The sequence below is a fragment of the Nicotiana tabacum genome, chromosome 2 (assembly GCF_000715075.1).
Source record: "Nicotiana tabacum cultivar K326 chromosome 2, ASM71507v2, whole genome shotgun sequence".
Lineage (NCBI taxonomy): Eukaryota > Viridiplantae > Streptophyta > Magnoliopsida > Solanales > Solanaceae > Nicotiana > Nicotiana tabacum.
Genome location: NC_134081.1, coordinates 20,815,759 through 20,830,760, shown reverse-complemented (window position 1 = coordinate 20,830,760; position 15,002 = coordinate 20,815,759). Strand labels below are relative to the sequence as shown.

General features: G+C 37.5%; 1 protein-coding gene and 2 non-coding genes across 5 annotated transcripts; all 3 read left to right on the top strand.

Annotated features, from left to right (window-relative positions):
- Positions 1–3,942: 3,942 nt before the first annotated feature.
- On the top strand, positions 3,943–4,016 carry TRNAV-CAC (transfer RNA valine (anticodon CAC)). The gene has a single exon. It is a non-coding gene; the product is annotated as a tRNA-Val (tRNA).
- Positions 4,017–4,039: 23 nt separating this feature from the next.
- LOC107787905 (PRA1 family protein A1) lies at positions 4,040–11,796 on the top strand. 3 transcript variants are annotated; one of them, XM_016609519.1, is made up of 9 exons: positions 4,040–4,124; positions 4,244–4,435; positions 7,853–7,893; positions 7,988–8,066; positions 9,487–9,573; positions 9,648–9,736; positions 9,862–9,933; positions 10,032–10,157; positions 11,456–11,796. In XM_016609519.1, the coding sequence occupies exons 2-8, from the start codon at positions 4,278–4,280 to the stop codon at positions 10,133–10,135; spliced, it is 630 nt and encodes a 209-aa protein (XP_016465005.1). In that variant the 5' UTR covers positions 4,040–4,124; positions 4,244–4,277; the 3' UTR covers positions 10,136–10,157; positions 11,456–11,796. The 3 variants fall into 3 exon arrangements, with proteins under 3 accessions (XP_016465005.1, XP_016465006.1, XP_075087674.1); XM_016609520.2 differs by lacking the exon at positions 4,040–4,124 and having other exon boundaries at positions 4,131–4,435; positions 11,462–11,796; XM_075231573.1 differs by lacking the exon at positions 4,040–4,124 and having other exon boundaries at positions 4,131–4,435.
- LOC142173866 (5S ribosomal RNA) lies at positions 8,906–9,023 on the top strand. Its single transcript, XR_012703228.1, has one exon. It is a non-coding gene; the product is annotated as a 5S ribosomal RNA (ribosomal RNA).
- Positions 11,797–15,002: the final 3,206 nt, after the last annotated feature.

Below are 15,002 nucleotides of genomic sequence, written 5' to 3'. Positions count from 1 at the left end.
GACTATGTGTACCATTTCACTCCGAAACCAAAAATAAATACTCCTGGCAAGTCACGTAACCACAAAATAAAATAGAGGGAGCAATAAATAGGGGTTTGAGTCTAATACCCTCAAAACGACAGGCCGGGTCGTTACACTAACCTGCCTCACCGGGGGGTGGAATGGATCAACGTTTAATTTGTGTGTGGCGATCTCCTTTGGGATACCTGGCATATCTGATGGCTAAAAGCAAACAAGTCTGCGTTAGCAGTTAAGAATTGACGAAACTTACATGGTTCCTGAAGTATGCAATCGATGTAAGCTTTCTTGCTGTAGTCGTTGTTGTCTAACTGAACGAGGTCGAGGTCCTCTATGGTCAATCCTACAGCTTCGACCGTATCAGGGTCTCTGATGATGTCCTCACTATCATCGCACATCGACCTCTACCCTACTAATTTCTATGCCTCTTTTTCTTTGTCATTTGTTTGTTGGATGGTTGTGCAGTCTAGGATGATGTGGTAGCATTCCTGGGATGTGTGTTGTTCCCCTCGTATACTGAATATTTCCCATGGAGATGGGAATTTTATGACTTGGTATAAGCTGGAGGGGATGGCTCTCATAGTGTGTATCCATGGTTGCCCTATTATAGCATTGTGTGTTGTGTCTTGGTCCATGATATGGAATGTGGTTTCCAGAGTGACGCCACCGGCTAGGACGGGGAGTGTGATCTCGCCGGATGTTTACTCAACTGCATTGTTAAAACTCGTTAGTGTGATGCAGCATGGTACTATCTTATCCTCGAGTTTCATTTGTGCAAGTACTCGAGGGTGGATAATGCACGCGCCGCTTTCATCGTCTAATATGTCTCACATTGGTATCTAAAATTCGTAAATTGATAACAAGGGCATCATAGTGAGGGAAAGCCAAACCGTTGGTATCTGACTTATCAAAGATGATTCTTTCATCGAGTTCATCATACCGTTCGTAGGTGATTATCCTTTTGAGCTTGTGGTTTGTGGTGAACTTCACATTGTTGATAGAAGCATCGTCGCCGCCACCAGTGATCATGTGGATGGTGCGGGTTGGCAAGGGCGGTTTCGGTGGTCCTTGATATTGTTCACGTCCTCTGGTAAAATTTGTCCTTCCCCGATCGCTCAGCAACTCTTTGAGGTGTCCCTGTCGTAGCATGATTACGACCTCCTATCTTAGGGCGATGCAATCCTCGATTTTGTGTCTCCGCTCTTGATGGAACTCGCAAAGGACGTCTGATTTTCTGGTATTCGGGTCTGACCTTATCTTTGTGGCCACTTCACCTTCGGTCCGAGCTTCTACAAGGCGTAGACTAATTCTGTAGGCGACACACAAAAATTGTGAGTGGATAGTAAAAGGGGAATACCTCTTTCGTTCCGGTGAGCCCATATTCTTAATCGGGACAGGCCTTCTTCATGACGGGAAGAGGGTGCAATGACGGTTCTGACATATGGTAGATGTCGTTCCCAATTGGGTCGTAAGGCTGCAAGATATCTCCTCATATCACTTCTTCGATCTTTTCTAGATTCGACTTGCACCAAGGTCAGTCGATGGGTTGGCCCATTGAGGTCGTCCTCATCTGCTCGGACTTTGGCGCAATATGCGTTGTGTATTTCATCCTATATAGTTGAGGGGTACTTCATAAGCCGACTTAGTAACTTTCTTGTTACCCTCGAACCATTTCTGCTTAGCCCGTTTTGAAAAGCTGCGACCACCATCCCTTCCGATACATTCGGCAAGGTCATTCTTACTCGGTTGAACCGGTCGAGAAAATCTCTCAATCCCTCTCCCGGAGAATGTTTAATAGCAAATATGTCGTTTACTCTCGCCTCTGCCTTTTTGGCCCTAACGTGGGCCGTTACGAACTTATCGTCTATTTCTTCGAAGGTTTCAACAGAACGTGCATGCAGTTGTGAATACCATGTTAATTCTCCTCTCGTGAGGGTCTCGCCGATTTCTTTTAACAAAATGGAGGATACTTATTCCTTGGCGAGGTTGTTGCCTTTCACGGTGGTGACGTAGTGAGTCACATGGTCTTCGGGGTCGGTCGTGCCATCGTATATTTTTAGATAGGGCGGTATTTTAAAGGTCTTTGGAATGGCATATGGGGCGGCATCATCACTGTACGGCTGCTCGATGAACCAACCGACATCTCTCTTCGGCAAGAGCTTAGGGGCACCCGATATCTTATCAACCCTTTCTTGGTGTCATCTTATTTGGCCCCGAAGTGCTTTGTTCTCATTTTCCATTTCCTTCATCCTTTTCAAAATGGCTGCGAGAGTGTCATCACCTTCACTATAAATGACATTGTGAGTGATACCTGTCATTGGAGGAGGATGGAATTGACTGTGCTGCTCGTCCACTGGTGGTATAACGCAAGTCCTTGCATTTTCTGTAGCCATGTCTCGAACAAGCTTATGAAGGACGCTGGTCAGTGTGTCAGTTAGCCAAGCCTCAAGGAGCTTTTTTATTGCTGGTGGCGCCTCCTCCGTCACGGATGTGGAGGCTCCCTTACCAAGAGATTTTGTGATGCTGCAGTGGGGAGGGGGTGACCCACCTTGCCTGGGTGAGGCATTGGGTGTTGTGTTCTCGTCCACTGCTTCACCGCTCTCATGGATGATGCTCATGAGGTTGGTTGGGAGGTCGCTCATTATTCTTATTCTTTCTTCTTTGTTACCTGCCATATTAGATCTTTGTATAGAAAGAGAAAAAAAGTTTGTTCTTGTTTTTTTTTTAAACGCTAGTGATTCGTGTTAGTTATAGATCTAGAAGAAATTAGAAATTTAACTAGGAAATCTCTACAGACGGTGCCAATTTGTTTGACTAAAAAGTATAATTTTCTGTTGGAACCATTATATTTATGTAATAACGGGTTAAACCTAGTTAACGATAATATCTCTAGATGCGAATCTTGAAAACATGTATAAGGTGGGACAAATTTGATAAAAGGTTGTCAACAATATGCATTAACTATTCTAAAAAGTTTGAGCAATAATGTAGCAATAACTAGAAATAAATAGTAATAAATGACATTTAAGTAAATAGGAGAAGTGATTCATACAATAAACAATGAGATATGTGATTATTCCCCCTAACAATGATGAGTGACAGAAAGATCTTAGAACATTCGAAATATTCTCGGATCTGATGGAAATGTGAAGAATGATATGAGAAATAATCTTGATAAAAAAGTAGTCTTTATATTTTTACAAGAGAGAGAGGGAATATCTTTGTGCAAAGTCTGCTCTTATTACCATGAATATCACATGCCTCTATTCCTTATCTATTTTCCTATTTATTTGGGACATACCCCCAATAAATCCTAATAGTACAAGTACAAAGAATATCCAATGGAATATTCACTTTAATATCTTGCCCTAATAAACAAGTCATTACAGCTCTTTTTGCAATGCTCGACATCGACCATCTTTTGCATCTCGACCACGGGTTTCGCCATCTCCTGGTCTACCTCGACTGACTCTTTTCTCGAGGTTACTTAATCCCAAGTACTGAAATAAATTTCGACCTATACATATACCAAAAAATAAGTAGCCGAATCAAAGTCCAAAGTTGCTCAAACCGACAAAATATGTACTCTATCTCAATGTACAAAATAGCGACACATAACATTTAAAGCTACATGGCATCCTAAAGCTCCAAATTCTGAATCTGCCTTTGTCTGAAGGTATAGAAAAATAGTTATGTGATTACAATTTGAACTACTGTAAGCTCAACTTACTGTTTAATTAGTTTTATAATCCATATTCCTAACCTAAGATCATTGTAATGAAAAAAAAAAAGAAGAAGGAGAAGCTCTAAATTGGCATGGATAGTGTAGAGGACAAATATTCTACTGTCGATAGGAGGCTTGGAGTGCTTGGTTATAGTCATAATTTTCTTCTTAACGATAAAAAACTGTTACTTGCCAGCACTGTCTGGGTGGTGTAGTTGGTTATCACGCTAGTCTCACACACTAGAGGTCCCCGGTTCGAACCCGGGCCCAGACACTTCTTTTAGTAAAATTTATTTTCCACAACAACACTCCCTTTAACACCTCTCTTTTTTTTGCTCTCTCCTTTGCTTCAAGTAATCGTTTACCTAAGGACGTTTACTCGGTTTGTCATCCTCAAAAACAGAATCATTTTCATTTGCCATTTACACATTCCAAAAATCACACACATCATCTTCGTAATTACGCTCTCCTTTCAATTATTGTTTTTTGTTTTTTGCACAGCATATCTAGGGTTTCTCGTTGAATCGAAAGGCAAATGGATTGGGGCACGGTGACCACAGAGGATCTGATCGAGGCTCTACGGGAAGTCGACTGGTCATCTCCGCCGCGTCCCCTCTCTGAATTCTTCTCCCGATTCACTTTCCCCAGATCCTCCTCCAAATGGAATAGTCGCCTCAAGTGCAATCTTTACTAGTACGCTTCTATTAATTTTGAATGAGCGAATTAGCGTTTCACATGCAGAATAGTTTCTACCTAAAATTTTCCAAACTGTTTTTATTTTTTTAATCTATTGAATTCACTAATTAGCGTTTGATGAGTAGTTTAATTGCTAAGTTTTTCGAATTTTTCTGTCAATTGCACGGATTAGAGTTTGATAAGTGTATTAGGTGCAATCGATTAAATCTTCATCAAAAAAGTTCTTCATCAAAAAGGTGAAATCCATTAAATGAGCGAATTATCTTTTCATAAGTAGATTAGTTCCTTGCTAAAATTTCTGAGATGTTCTTTTTTTAATCAATTGAAGGCGCGGATTAGGTTTATAAGTTGATTATTGATAGATAAAATTTTCGGAGATCTTATAATTTTTGCTCAATTGAATGCACGTTTGATAGGTTTACTGGTAGCTAGCTTTTTTCCGGATGGAAATGAATAGTGTTTCAGCATCCGATTTGAATGAGCTAATTAGCTTTTCATAAATAGATTACTTACTTGCTAAATTTTTCTGAGATAATCTAATTTTTTGATTAATTGAATATGAAAACTAGAGTTTGATATGTTGATTATTGCTAGGTAAAATTTCCGAGCTCTTATAGTGTTTTAGTCAATTGAATGCATGCTTATGCCTGATGGTGGTATATTAGTAGCTAGTGTTTTCAGATGAAATGAACATTGTTCAGACTTCAGATACGTAACTTACTTCGAAATTGAGTTTTCGTAGAGGTTCTAAGTAATGATCAATCAATTGCATGAATTAATGTTTGTTTAGTAGATTAGTTGCTGGTAAAACATCTCTTAGTTTCTTACATTCTAATAAGTTGAATGCACGAATCAGTGTTTGATAAGTTTTGAGATAGCTACTTTCAGACGGAAATGTACTGTCAGAAGGTACGATTTCATGTGTGTTGTCATCAGAATTTTTTCTGAGAAAGGTAACAGATTTTTATAAATAATCAGAAAAGAAGTCTTTACCACAAAGACTGTGCTAAGGGAAACAAAGTTACAGGAGTCCCCAAAAAGCAAAAACCCAAAAACGCAGTCCTATAATAGTTACAATGACCCAATGATGTCAACTACTGAATCTTCATCTTCTGCTAGGGCCTCTTTACTCCAGAAATTAAACAAAAATATACAATTCATCTTAATTTTCTGTTCAGAGTTAGCTCATCTTGAAAACACCTCAGATTTCTTTCATTCCATATTGTCCGCCAGATGCATGCAAGGGATAATTTTACACCATCTCTTCTGCTTCACCATGTTACCTGGATCATTCCAACATGTTAGCAGCTCAGCAGTTTTCCTAGCCATTGTCCATCTGAGGCCTTTCATACTCATGAAAAGCTGCCATAGAGTACTAGTAATTTGCAATGAAGAAACAGATGACTATTTGTTTCAACCTCTTCCCCACACAAAAAACATTTAGAACACAGCTGCGCCCCTCTCCTCATCAGACTGTCATGTGTTAGGACAGCCTCTTTTACTACCAGCCAGCAGAAATATTCCACTTTAAATGGTGTTCTCGCCTTCCAGATCTGCTTCCAGTTTCATGTTACAAAAATGCTGTTTTTGGCTTGTTGCTCAGACCTGTTCAATATACCATATGCATATTTCAAGAAAAAATACCCCTGCTATTCCTTATCCATGTCAGTCTGTCCTCTTGCCCACAATGCCTTTAAAACCATCCAAAAGTTTGTAGAACTCGATCACTCTAGTCACTTCCCAATCATTTAGAAGTCTTCTGAAGTTCAAATTCCAACCTTGGAGACTCCAAGTCTCAGGCACAGAAGCTTGAGGTTGATTCACCAAATTGAATATGTCTGAGAAGGAATCTTTAAGAGGTTCATTGCCAATCCAGTCATCATTCCAAAAGGAAGTCTTGACACCATTGCCAACCTTCCTATTGGTATAACTATTGAACTTTGGCCAAAGAGATCTTAGTGATTTCCATACAGAAACCACATAAGAATTAGATACTGTCTTAGTGCACTACTGACCCTCAACACTATACTTTCCACTGACTACCCTTCTCCACAGTGCTTGCTCCTCCAGATTGAATATCCATAGCCACTTCATCTGTAAACTCTTGTTATGTTGTCTCAGATTTATTATCCCCAGCCCCCTTTCCTTCTTATCAACTGTCAGAGTCTTTCATTTTACCAGGGGGTAACATTATTCTCCTTGTTCCTCGACAAATAAATTTTCTCCTTAAAGCATCCAGCCTCTTCTCAATTTTCACTGGTAGAGGAAAAAGTGACATCATATAGGTGGGAGGGAATCCAGCACACTATTCAGTATTCACTAGGGTAATCCTCCCATCCAAAGAGAGGTAGTTGCTCTTACAGTTGGATAGCTTCTTTTCACATCTCTCCAAAACCCCATTCCATATGTCTTGTGTTTTGTTTTTTGCTCCCAGTGGTAGGCCCAAATATATAGTTGGTAGCTGCCCCACCTCACATCCGAGGGATCCAGCCAAACTTTGAATTTGTGGCACTTCATTCACTATAATAATTTGTGACTTTCTCCAGTTGACATGAAATCCATATATAGCTTCAAAAATAGTTAAAATCAACTCAACTTCAGCATCACAGAATAGCACTGAATCATTAGCTTAAAGAAGATGTTTGACTTACAAATTGCTCCTTTCATTATTTAGCACCTTAAACCCCCTTATCCAACTCTCATGGTTTGGCTTTTCGTCATACAATTCAGCCCTTCCATAGCAATATTTAAGAGGAAAGGCGAGAGTGGGTCCCTTTGTCTTAATCCTCTTTGTGATGGAAAAAAAACCCTCAGGAGAACAATTGACTAGAATTGAGAACCTGACATTACTGATGCAGAAACCTATCCACTCCAGCCATTTTCTTCCAAAGGCCATGTCCTTGAGAACACTTAGGAGATAATCCCAGTTCATATGATCTTAAGATTTTTCAATATCAATTCGCATAAAACCCCAAGAATCTTACTTCTGATTTTAGAGTCAACACTTTCATTTGCTATCAAAGCAATCCATAATCTCCCTACCTTTTATTAAAGGCCATCTATTGGGTATCTACCAGTTTGTGAATCACCTTCTTAAATCTCTCTGTCAACACCTTGGAAATGATCTTTGTACTCACTTCTTATGAGACTTCTTGGTTTGAAAGTTGGTATAATTTGGTATAGAACAAAACCTGGAATTTAAACTAGACTGAATTATAAAGATTTCTTAGTACTTAAGTTTGTAGTTCATCTCTCTCTCTCTCTCTCTCTCTCTCTCTCTCTCTCTCTCTCTCTCTCTCACTTAAAAAAAATAAAAAAAGGTTGTGAGGTACTTATTGGTGCTGTAGGGTTTCAAACTTGTGAAGAAACTATACTAATTCAAGTTCTTTGGATTTTCTCTTTTAAATTGTGCAGCTATCGGACAAATTACTTCATTATGATTGTGACTATTCTTGGTAAGAAGCAAATAATCGTGTATTACTCACTACTCAGTATAGATATGATGTTTTTGGACTTACGAATTAACTTCAGGTGTGTTTTGTATTGCAGCACTGGGGTTTCTTAGGAGGCCACTTGCTATTGTTGCTGCTCTTTTGACAACTCTTAGTATTGCTTTTCTAAATGACAGGTAATGTACTTCTTATTTACCGTTATATACATGAGTAAAAGGTTGATGCATAAGGTTTTTGGTTTCCTATAAGAAATATTGTGATTAGATCAAGGTTATAAACCAGGTTTTCCATTATTTTCCTATATAGGGAACATGTAACTCTTAGTTCGGGATTTTTTTTTTTTGGGGGGGTGGGGGGAGGATATTTGCCCAAGCTACCTTTTTTCTTTTTTTTGGTTAAAGGAATATGTCAAGGTTACTCGTAAAGGCAAAAAGGTGAAAACAGGGATATATGTCTACGCTGTGGTTGTAGAAGGCTTGCTTGGACTCCCATTTAGGTTCCCTTTTCCCTTTCCATGACTAGGTTAACAGGTTCTATAATAAGTCTTTCTCTGGGAAAAAAGAAGTCCTTGGCCCAAGTTCCCTCAACACCTATGGTGCTTAAGTGAATATGCAGTTTAGAAGTCGTAGCTCTTTTTGCAGTTTACTTTTTTAAAAAAAAGCCATACCTTCTTTTGCTCATGCAAAAGGAAAAATGGGATGTCATACCTCTTTTTTGTTATATTTCTGGTCATATCTGTGAAAATTGACTTGAACTAACTTATCAAAAATAATAAAAATTAGTTTGATCTAAACCTGATGCATTTTAAAGTTAATACTTTGGGCTCTAAACACCCTTCTTGAATTTCTCTCCGATCTTGAAGGATTGAGAATAACGTTTTTAGTATAGAGTTATTTCCTGGGGACTTATTGATCTCTAAAACTCAAATGAGGGGATACTCTTTATATTGTGTGTCCTACAAGAAAATAGAGTACTCCAGATGCAGAGATGCTGGATAAGGAACTAACATCTCACAGGATGCGATCATACCAGCACTAACGCACCGGATCCCATCAGAACTCCGAAGTTAAGCGTGCTTGGGCGAGAGTAGTACTAGGATGGGTAACCCCTGGGAAGTCTTCGTGTTGCATCCCTCTGTTGAGGCAAAATTTATATCTTACCCTTATCAAAAAGGAACTAACATCTCACTTACCCTTGAGCAATCTGGCCTTCAAAGAAAGAAAAATGATTAATGATCTGGATTTTTTTGGAAGTCTCTACTTTTACTTGGATGCTCTATAGGAATTAGGAAAGTAGTTTCCTTTTTCTCTTCCTGGTTGATAAGTTTTCCCTAGGTTGCCTTTTAGCCTCAAGCAAAACGAATGAACCTTAATGTACAGTTGATAAACTTTCTGGTAATTGGTCGATGCTTTAAGGAATAACTGTTTTCTCCATCAAGCTGTCTTCTTTACATTGACTGCAGATTATCTGTTAGCATAGAAAAGCATGTGAAACACAAATCGTCACCGGCAATCTTATTTTTGAGTTTTAAAGTAGTAAGTTTATTTACATCTTGTTGCTGCATCTTTTTCATGTTGCTAATGATTTTTCCAACAGTTTCGCAGGTACTTTTAGTGAAAAGGTGACAAGAACTGTCAGACAGTTTTCTCCTCATTTAGCTGCAAAAATGAGGCCTCCACTCACGTGAGTCTGCATAAATTTGAGGTTTAAAAGCAAACCGGATGCACTACTGATACTGAAATATTGACCATTTTCAGGCCAGTTATTCGAGGACGTCCATCTGCTAAACGAGCAATTTACATTTGTGGAAGGCCTCGTTGGGTGTTTGTCTTGGCATTCTCTCTAGGTATTGGAAGCTTTAGGCTCTTCTATCGCGTCACTGTTTCTTCCCCTCTGTGGTTTATCTTTCCTATTGAAACTTCAAGAGTTTTGAGATGAATTGGTGTTTTCTCCCTTTTCTACATTTTGCAGCAAGTTTCACCCTTTGGTTTGTTTCCTGTGGCCTCTTGACTGTCTTATGGGCATTGGCTATAGGACTTCTTTGTAAGTATTCTCTTTCTTGTTGTGAAGTGTGTTATTCCAAATCCTATGTTTCAGCATGAATAATGACTTCTCTCTGTCTTCTCTCTCTCTCTCTGCAGCCACTCTTCTTCATGCAAGCTTTAGGACACCTAATTTGAAGGCTCGCCTTAATACATTTCGTGAGGAATTTCGAGCTGTTTGGCGCAACTATAGTGAGCTGTAGCTTCAGCAGAGTTCCATTTCGTGTCAGTTACTTTCCTGAGATCTGCCATTTTGTTTATTCATTCTCTTTATGGTTGTATGCGCTGTTTGTTTTGTTGCCTAGTGTTTGTAAGTTAACATGGTCTACTCATGCTTGAAATAATTTTCCTTTTACTTGCTAGTACAATTTTCTTTTCTTCAATGAGCTATTAACTCTGTATTTCCCTTCGCTAAAAATAAAGGACAATATTTGTTGAGCCGTTGTCTAAATACTTCTGCTGAGGAAATGCTATGCCTCTCTGTTCACTTTCCTCGTGCACTTGCATATCCTTGTTTGGAAAAGAATCAAAGAAGTTAAGTTGTCAAACCTACCTCAGGACTTCTCAAACATTGAGGTTGCGATTGACTCAACTGAAGCATTAGTAAAGGCAAGGATTATGTAAACCTAAGAGAAGACTGGATCTGCAGGCAGTAGAAAGTGCACTTTGAGGAAAGTAGTACTAGTTTTATGAGACTGCTCTTGGGGTTTGAACTTGTTGTGCGAAGAAAATATTCAAATGAAAATTATCGCGAGAAACTACACACTAAGCTTGTCTCTGGCAAAAATAATAAACATATTTTGGAGAGAGCTTGTCCAAGAGATTCTTGGAGCTTAAGAAAACAAAGTATAAGGTGCTTTCTTGGTTGTTCTTAATTATGTTCAAAGCATGATGAGTTACTGTATAATTTTATGCAGACTGATGAACTGTTATTGCATCTTATTGGCATTTTATCTGTCTGCTCTAATGTATTATTTATTGGCTTCATTTTGACTTTATGGTTGCGCTATCCCTTGTCACTTCAAGCAGGAAGTTTTTTGTTTCCTGGACCTTTGTTTCAACGTTCCTCTTTAATTGTGGAACATTATCATATTTGTTTTGGGTATACCTCAATCCCTCCAAAGCTTAATTAATATAGCCTTCAGCATCTTTTGCTTTTTTCTTTTTGCCCCTTTTTGGTGAGAATTCTAAAGGTCATTGGATAGTTTCAGGCTTCTATCGTTCTTTACCAAGAAATCTTGTGCAGTTTGGCTTTGAAAAACCATTATTAAATCACATTTACGTCAAAAGCATAGAAGCATGAAAATGACTAGCTCCTAGATTGGCCTCTCTCGTTCTGTGATTTTACCAGCAATCTATAGGCAGTTTAGCTTTAAAAGCTGTTATTAAGTCATAGTTATCGTCTAAGCTTAGAAGCATCAAAGTTTAATAACTCCCAGATTCAACTTAGTTTTTGTTGAATTGTCTTTTATGATGACGGTTGAGTAGGACTTGTTGTAACTGTCTCTTTTCTATTTGTATAGGAGCAGCAGTTCTGCAAATTTGCTGTCATGTGCGGATCTTTAATATGGTGTGCTGATGCAATATATAGTTTTCTTTGACCCGGCAGCTGAGCTCTCAAGTATCATTCTGCAATATCTTCGGATCAGCCACGGGTTGTAAATTTCCTTGATTCTTACTTTTACGGTACTGATTTCTACGATTCATGTACGTTTGAAATGACTACTGGATTTAGGTGCATAGTAGGAATTCCCTAGAAAGTTGGGGTCTGTATTAGGAGTCCATTATTAATGCCTTTGCGAAACTCCTTGTTACTCTTAATGTTCAAAGCTGCAGTAAAGCTTCTAGTGAGTTCTGTCTTAAAGTTTTCGCCCGATCTACTATTAATATTCCCAGGGGTGTCTTTTTTCCAAAAGGAACTTTTTCAAATCGCCTTGTGGGTTAACGATTATGATCTTGTTTTCGACAGCTGCCTGCCCGTATTCAAACTGAGGATACATGTTTTGTCAGATTACTTGTTATTCTGTGAAACTTGAAAGGAGATTCTCTCAGGGGTTGGGGCTGCTCTCCTTTTTTATGGTTTCGTTCTCTTTAACTTGCCAACTTCTATGCCAATTGCGTGTTTTGAAATACCAATAAAAAAAGGAGTATCCTGGTGATAATCTCTGGAAAAAATTCTATAATGTGAATGGCTGACTTTAGCTAATTTAGGACATTGATTATCTCTTCGTGTTGCAGCAGCTGCAAGAAGCTACCCGTGTACTTAGAAAAGTTTAAAAAACATCTAGGAGTTTTGGAACTGTTATAAATCTGGAACCAGCTGCATTAGAAATTCAAGCGCATGATCCATTCCAGTTTCATTTCTCAAATATAGAAAGTTAGAAACATTGACCTAAATCAGCTCGACATTGAGAAATTTAAGTCAGTTTCGTTTGTTTTTCTTTTTCAGATTTCCAATGCACTGTGATGTATAAAATAAAAAATGAATAATAAGAGGAACATTAAGGCGTACAGGTTGAAATATTCCCTCCTAGTAAGTTGAGAAGTCACTCCCTAAAGTGAACTTTGAAATGAAAAGTGCCCATGCATTTGGCTGGCTAACCATGCAAAACGAAGATGCTTTCTAGCTTTTCGTCACTATCTTATTACTATCCAATTATTTTCCCTATGTGACTTAGCTGTTAATAGATTGTACGCATCCAGAATAATATCAGACACAGAATCACTTGTAATCTTGCGAACTTTGCACTAAAGTGTTACATTACATGCACCAACCTAGCATGCTTACTGACCATGTGGGAAATTTAACATTAAATCAACACACACACACACATCGTATATGTATTGCAAAGAACTTGCTTGTCAGTGATTGGCCATCAGCCAGTGGCAAAAGGTAAATTTCTAAGTCTCAACTGTTTTTCCTAGTATTCAATTTGAAGTGTACAATTCGCTGTTTTAGAAAAGGCTTTTTAATGAACGTTACCTTGAGGCTGTAAAGTGTAAACATATTGTGTCAATCCAGAATCATATCGGACATACTATCGCTTTTAATCAGCTGGACTTCGCCCAAAAGTAGTACTGTAGTAATAAATTACATGTATAACCTAACTAGCATGCTCAGTTGCTGACCATGTGGGAAATTTATTAAAGGGCCTTACTATGAAAAGCATTGAGGATCCATTCTGTATCCCATTGTTCACTAATGCAAAGTATGAAGGTAGAAAGATCGGAAAAACACCATTTATCATAAATCAAACACAATCAATTAAATTCCATATCAATATCCTAATAACTTTTATATGCGCAATAATTTATTAAACTCTTATTACCATACCAAATGACATGTAAGTATAAATTAAATAAGTAATAGGAGACTTCAGGAATGCTTCTAGATGAGCGAAAAGACTACAATCGCCTCTTTTTCTTGAACTTTACGCTTAGCAACTCTTACGTTCAAATCAGGATGTTGTTTAATTGGACTACAAATTACAAATGTCTGAAAAATTCTATTGCTATTTCACGAGGCAATCCACATCAAATAATGAAAGAAAATGATCCACAATAATGATAGAATCTCCCTCTTTGAGCGTCTCTCAACAAGTAATATTCGCCCACGAGAAAATTCTCACATAAACAAAATTGACTACAAACTTCAAAAATGTCATGGGCCAAAAATATCCCGAAAAAGTGGGATTTAATCATAAATAAGGGGAAATAACGTAGATTTACTATTGATCAGTCGCTATTCATTTTTAATTAATACAGGCTGGTCCATGTTGTGTTGGCTTCTTTCAAACTCAGATCATATGTGCACCACTATTTCTATCAACCAAACTGCCTCACCCTTTTTCCAACTTAATTAACTTCCAAAAATAAAAGATCCCATATTCCTTTTTTGTATTCCTCTTCAAAAACCAACATTCTTTTCCTTATTTCCCCCCCTAAAAAGCTACTGGTCTCATATATAGTTCCAAGAAACATACTACTAAAATCCTTATTTTTTTGGATTAGCAAGTGAGTTCTCTTCAATTGATTCAAGGACGTTCATCATTCAGAGATCCCCAAAGGGAATAAATATTGAAGGAAGATTGATTTATTATGGGAAATTACATGAAATATATACAAGCTATAGCTTCTGTATGGGTTATTATGTTACTGTTAGGTCTCCTATGTTGTTGCCTTAGCAGCAAACCCCGTTTTCAAGGTGACAAAAGCAGTAGCACTGGTGGTTGCACTTGTGATGGTGGCTATGGCGGTGTCTGACCACAGGCGGAGTCAGAATTTGAAACTTATGGATTGAGAATTGAAGTCTTTTTAGGTTACTGAGGTCTAAATTAATAGTTTGCACATATTCAAATATAGAATTTTTTAGATTTGCTATTAGCTTTGGGTCAGTGATTATGAGTAAGAAATTAGAAAATTCTTGATTTATTGAGTTCGTTTAAGCATAGTTAACATAGTTTCGCTCTTCTTATAAATCATTCATGTCTTTCATTTCATATATAGTTATTCTTTGAGTGAATGTTAATTGCAGTGTCATCCTTTTTGTGATTACGGATTAAATTCAAATCAGAGTTAATAAGTCATGAGGGGTCCTATCCAACCTTCAACTGTGGCCTAGTAATGGCAAATTAGAATATGTATATATTAGTTGTCCATTTATATATATATATATATATATATATATATATATATATATATATATATATATATATATATATATATATATATAAACGAAATTACAAAAAAGACTTTTGACACTTATAGTCTAAAACAAATCATAAATACTTATCTTGCTATAGATCATTGAAAATAAAATATGAATTATAAAATTAAATTATTTTTAAATATATAAAAATGACATTTTATGACATCCTCATAAAGAGTAGTATTATTTTTCTTTTAAATGGTAAGAGGGGAGGGAGAGAATCAGAGAATGCAAACGATTGTTACTCTTTCTTTCCATTTACACGATAGTATTATTTCCATGTTAGACAATCCCAAAATTAATTATACATTTCTATACTTGGAAATAATTTAACTTTAAATATTTCGCTTTACCTTTACGAT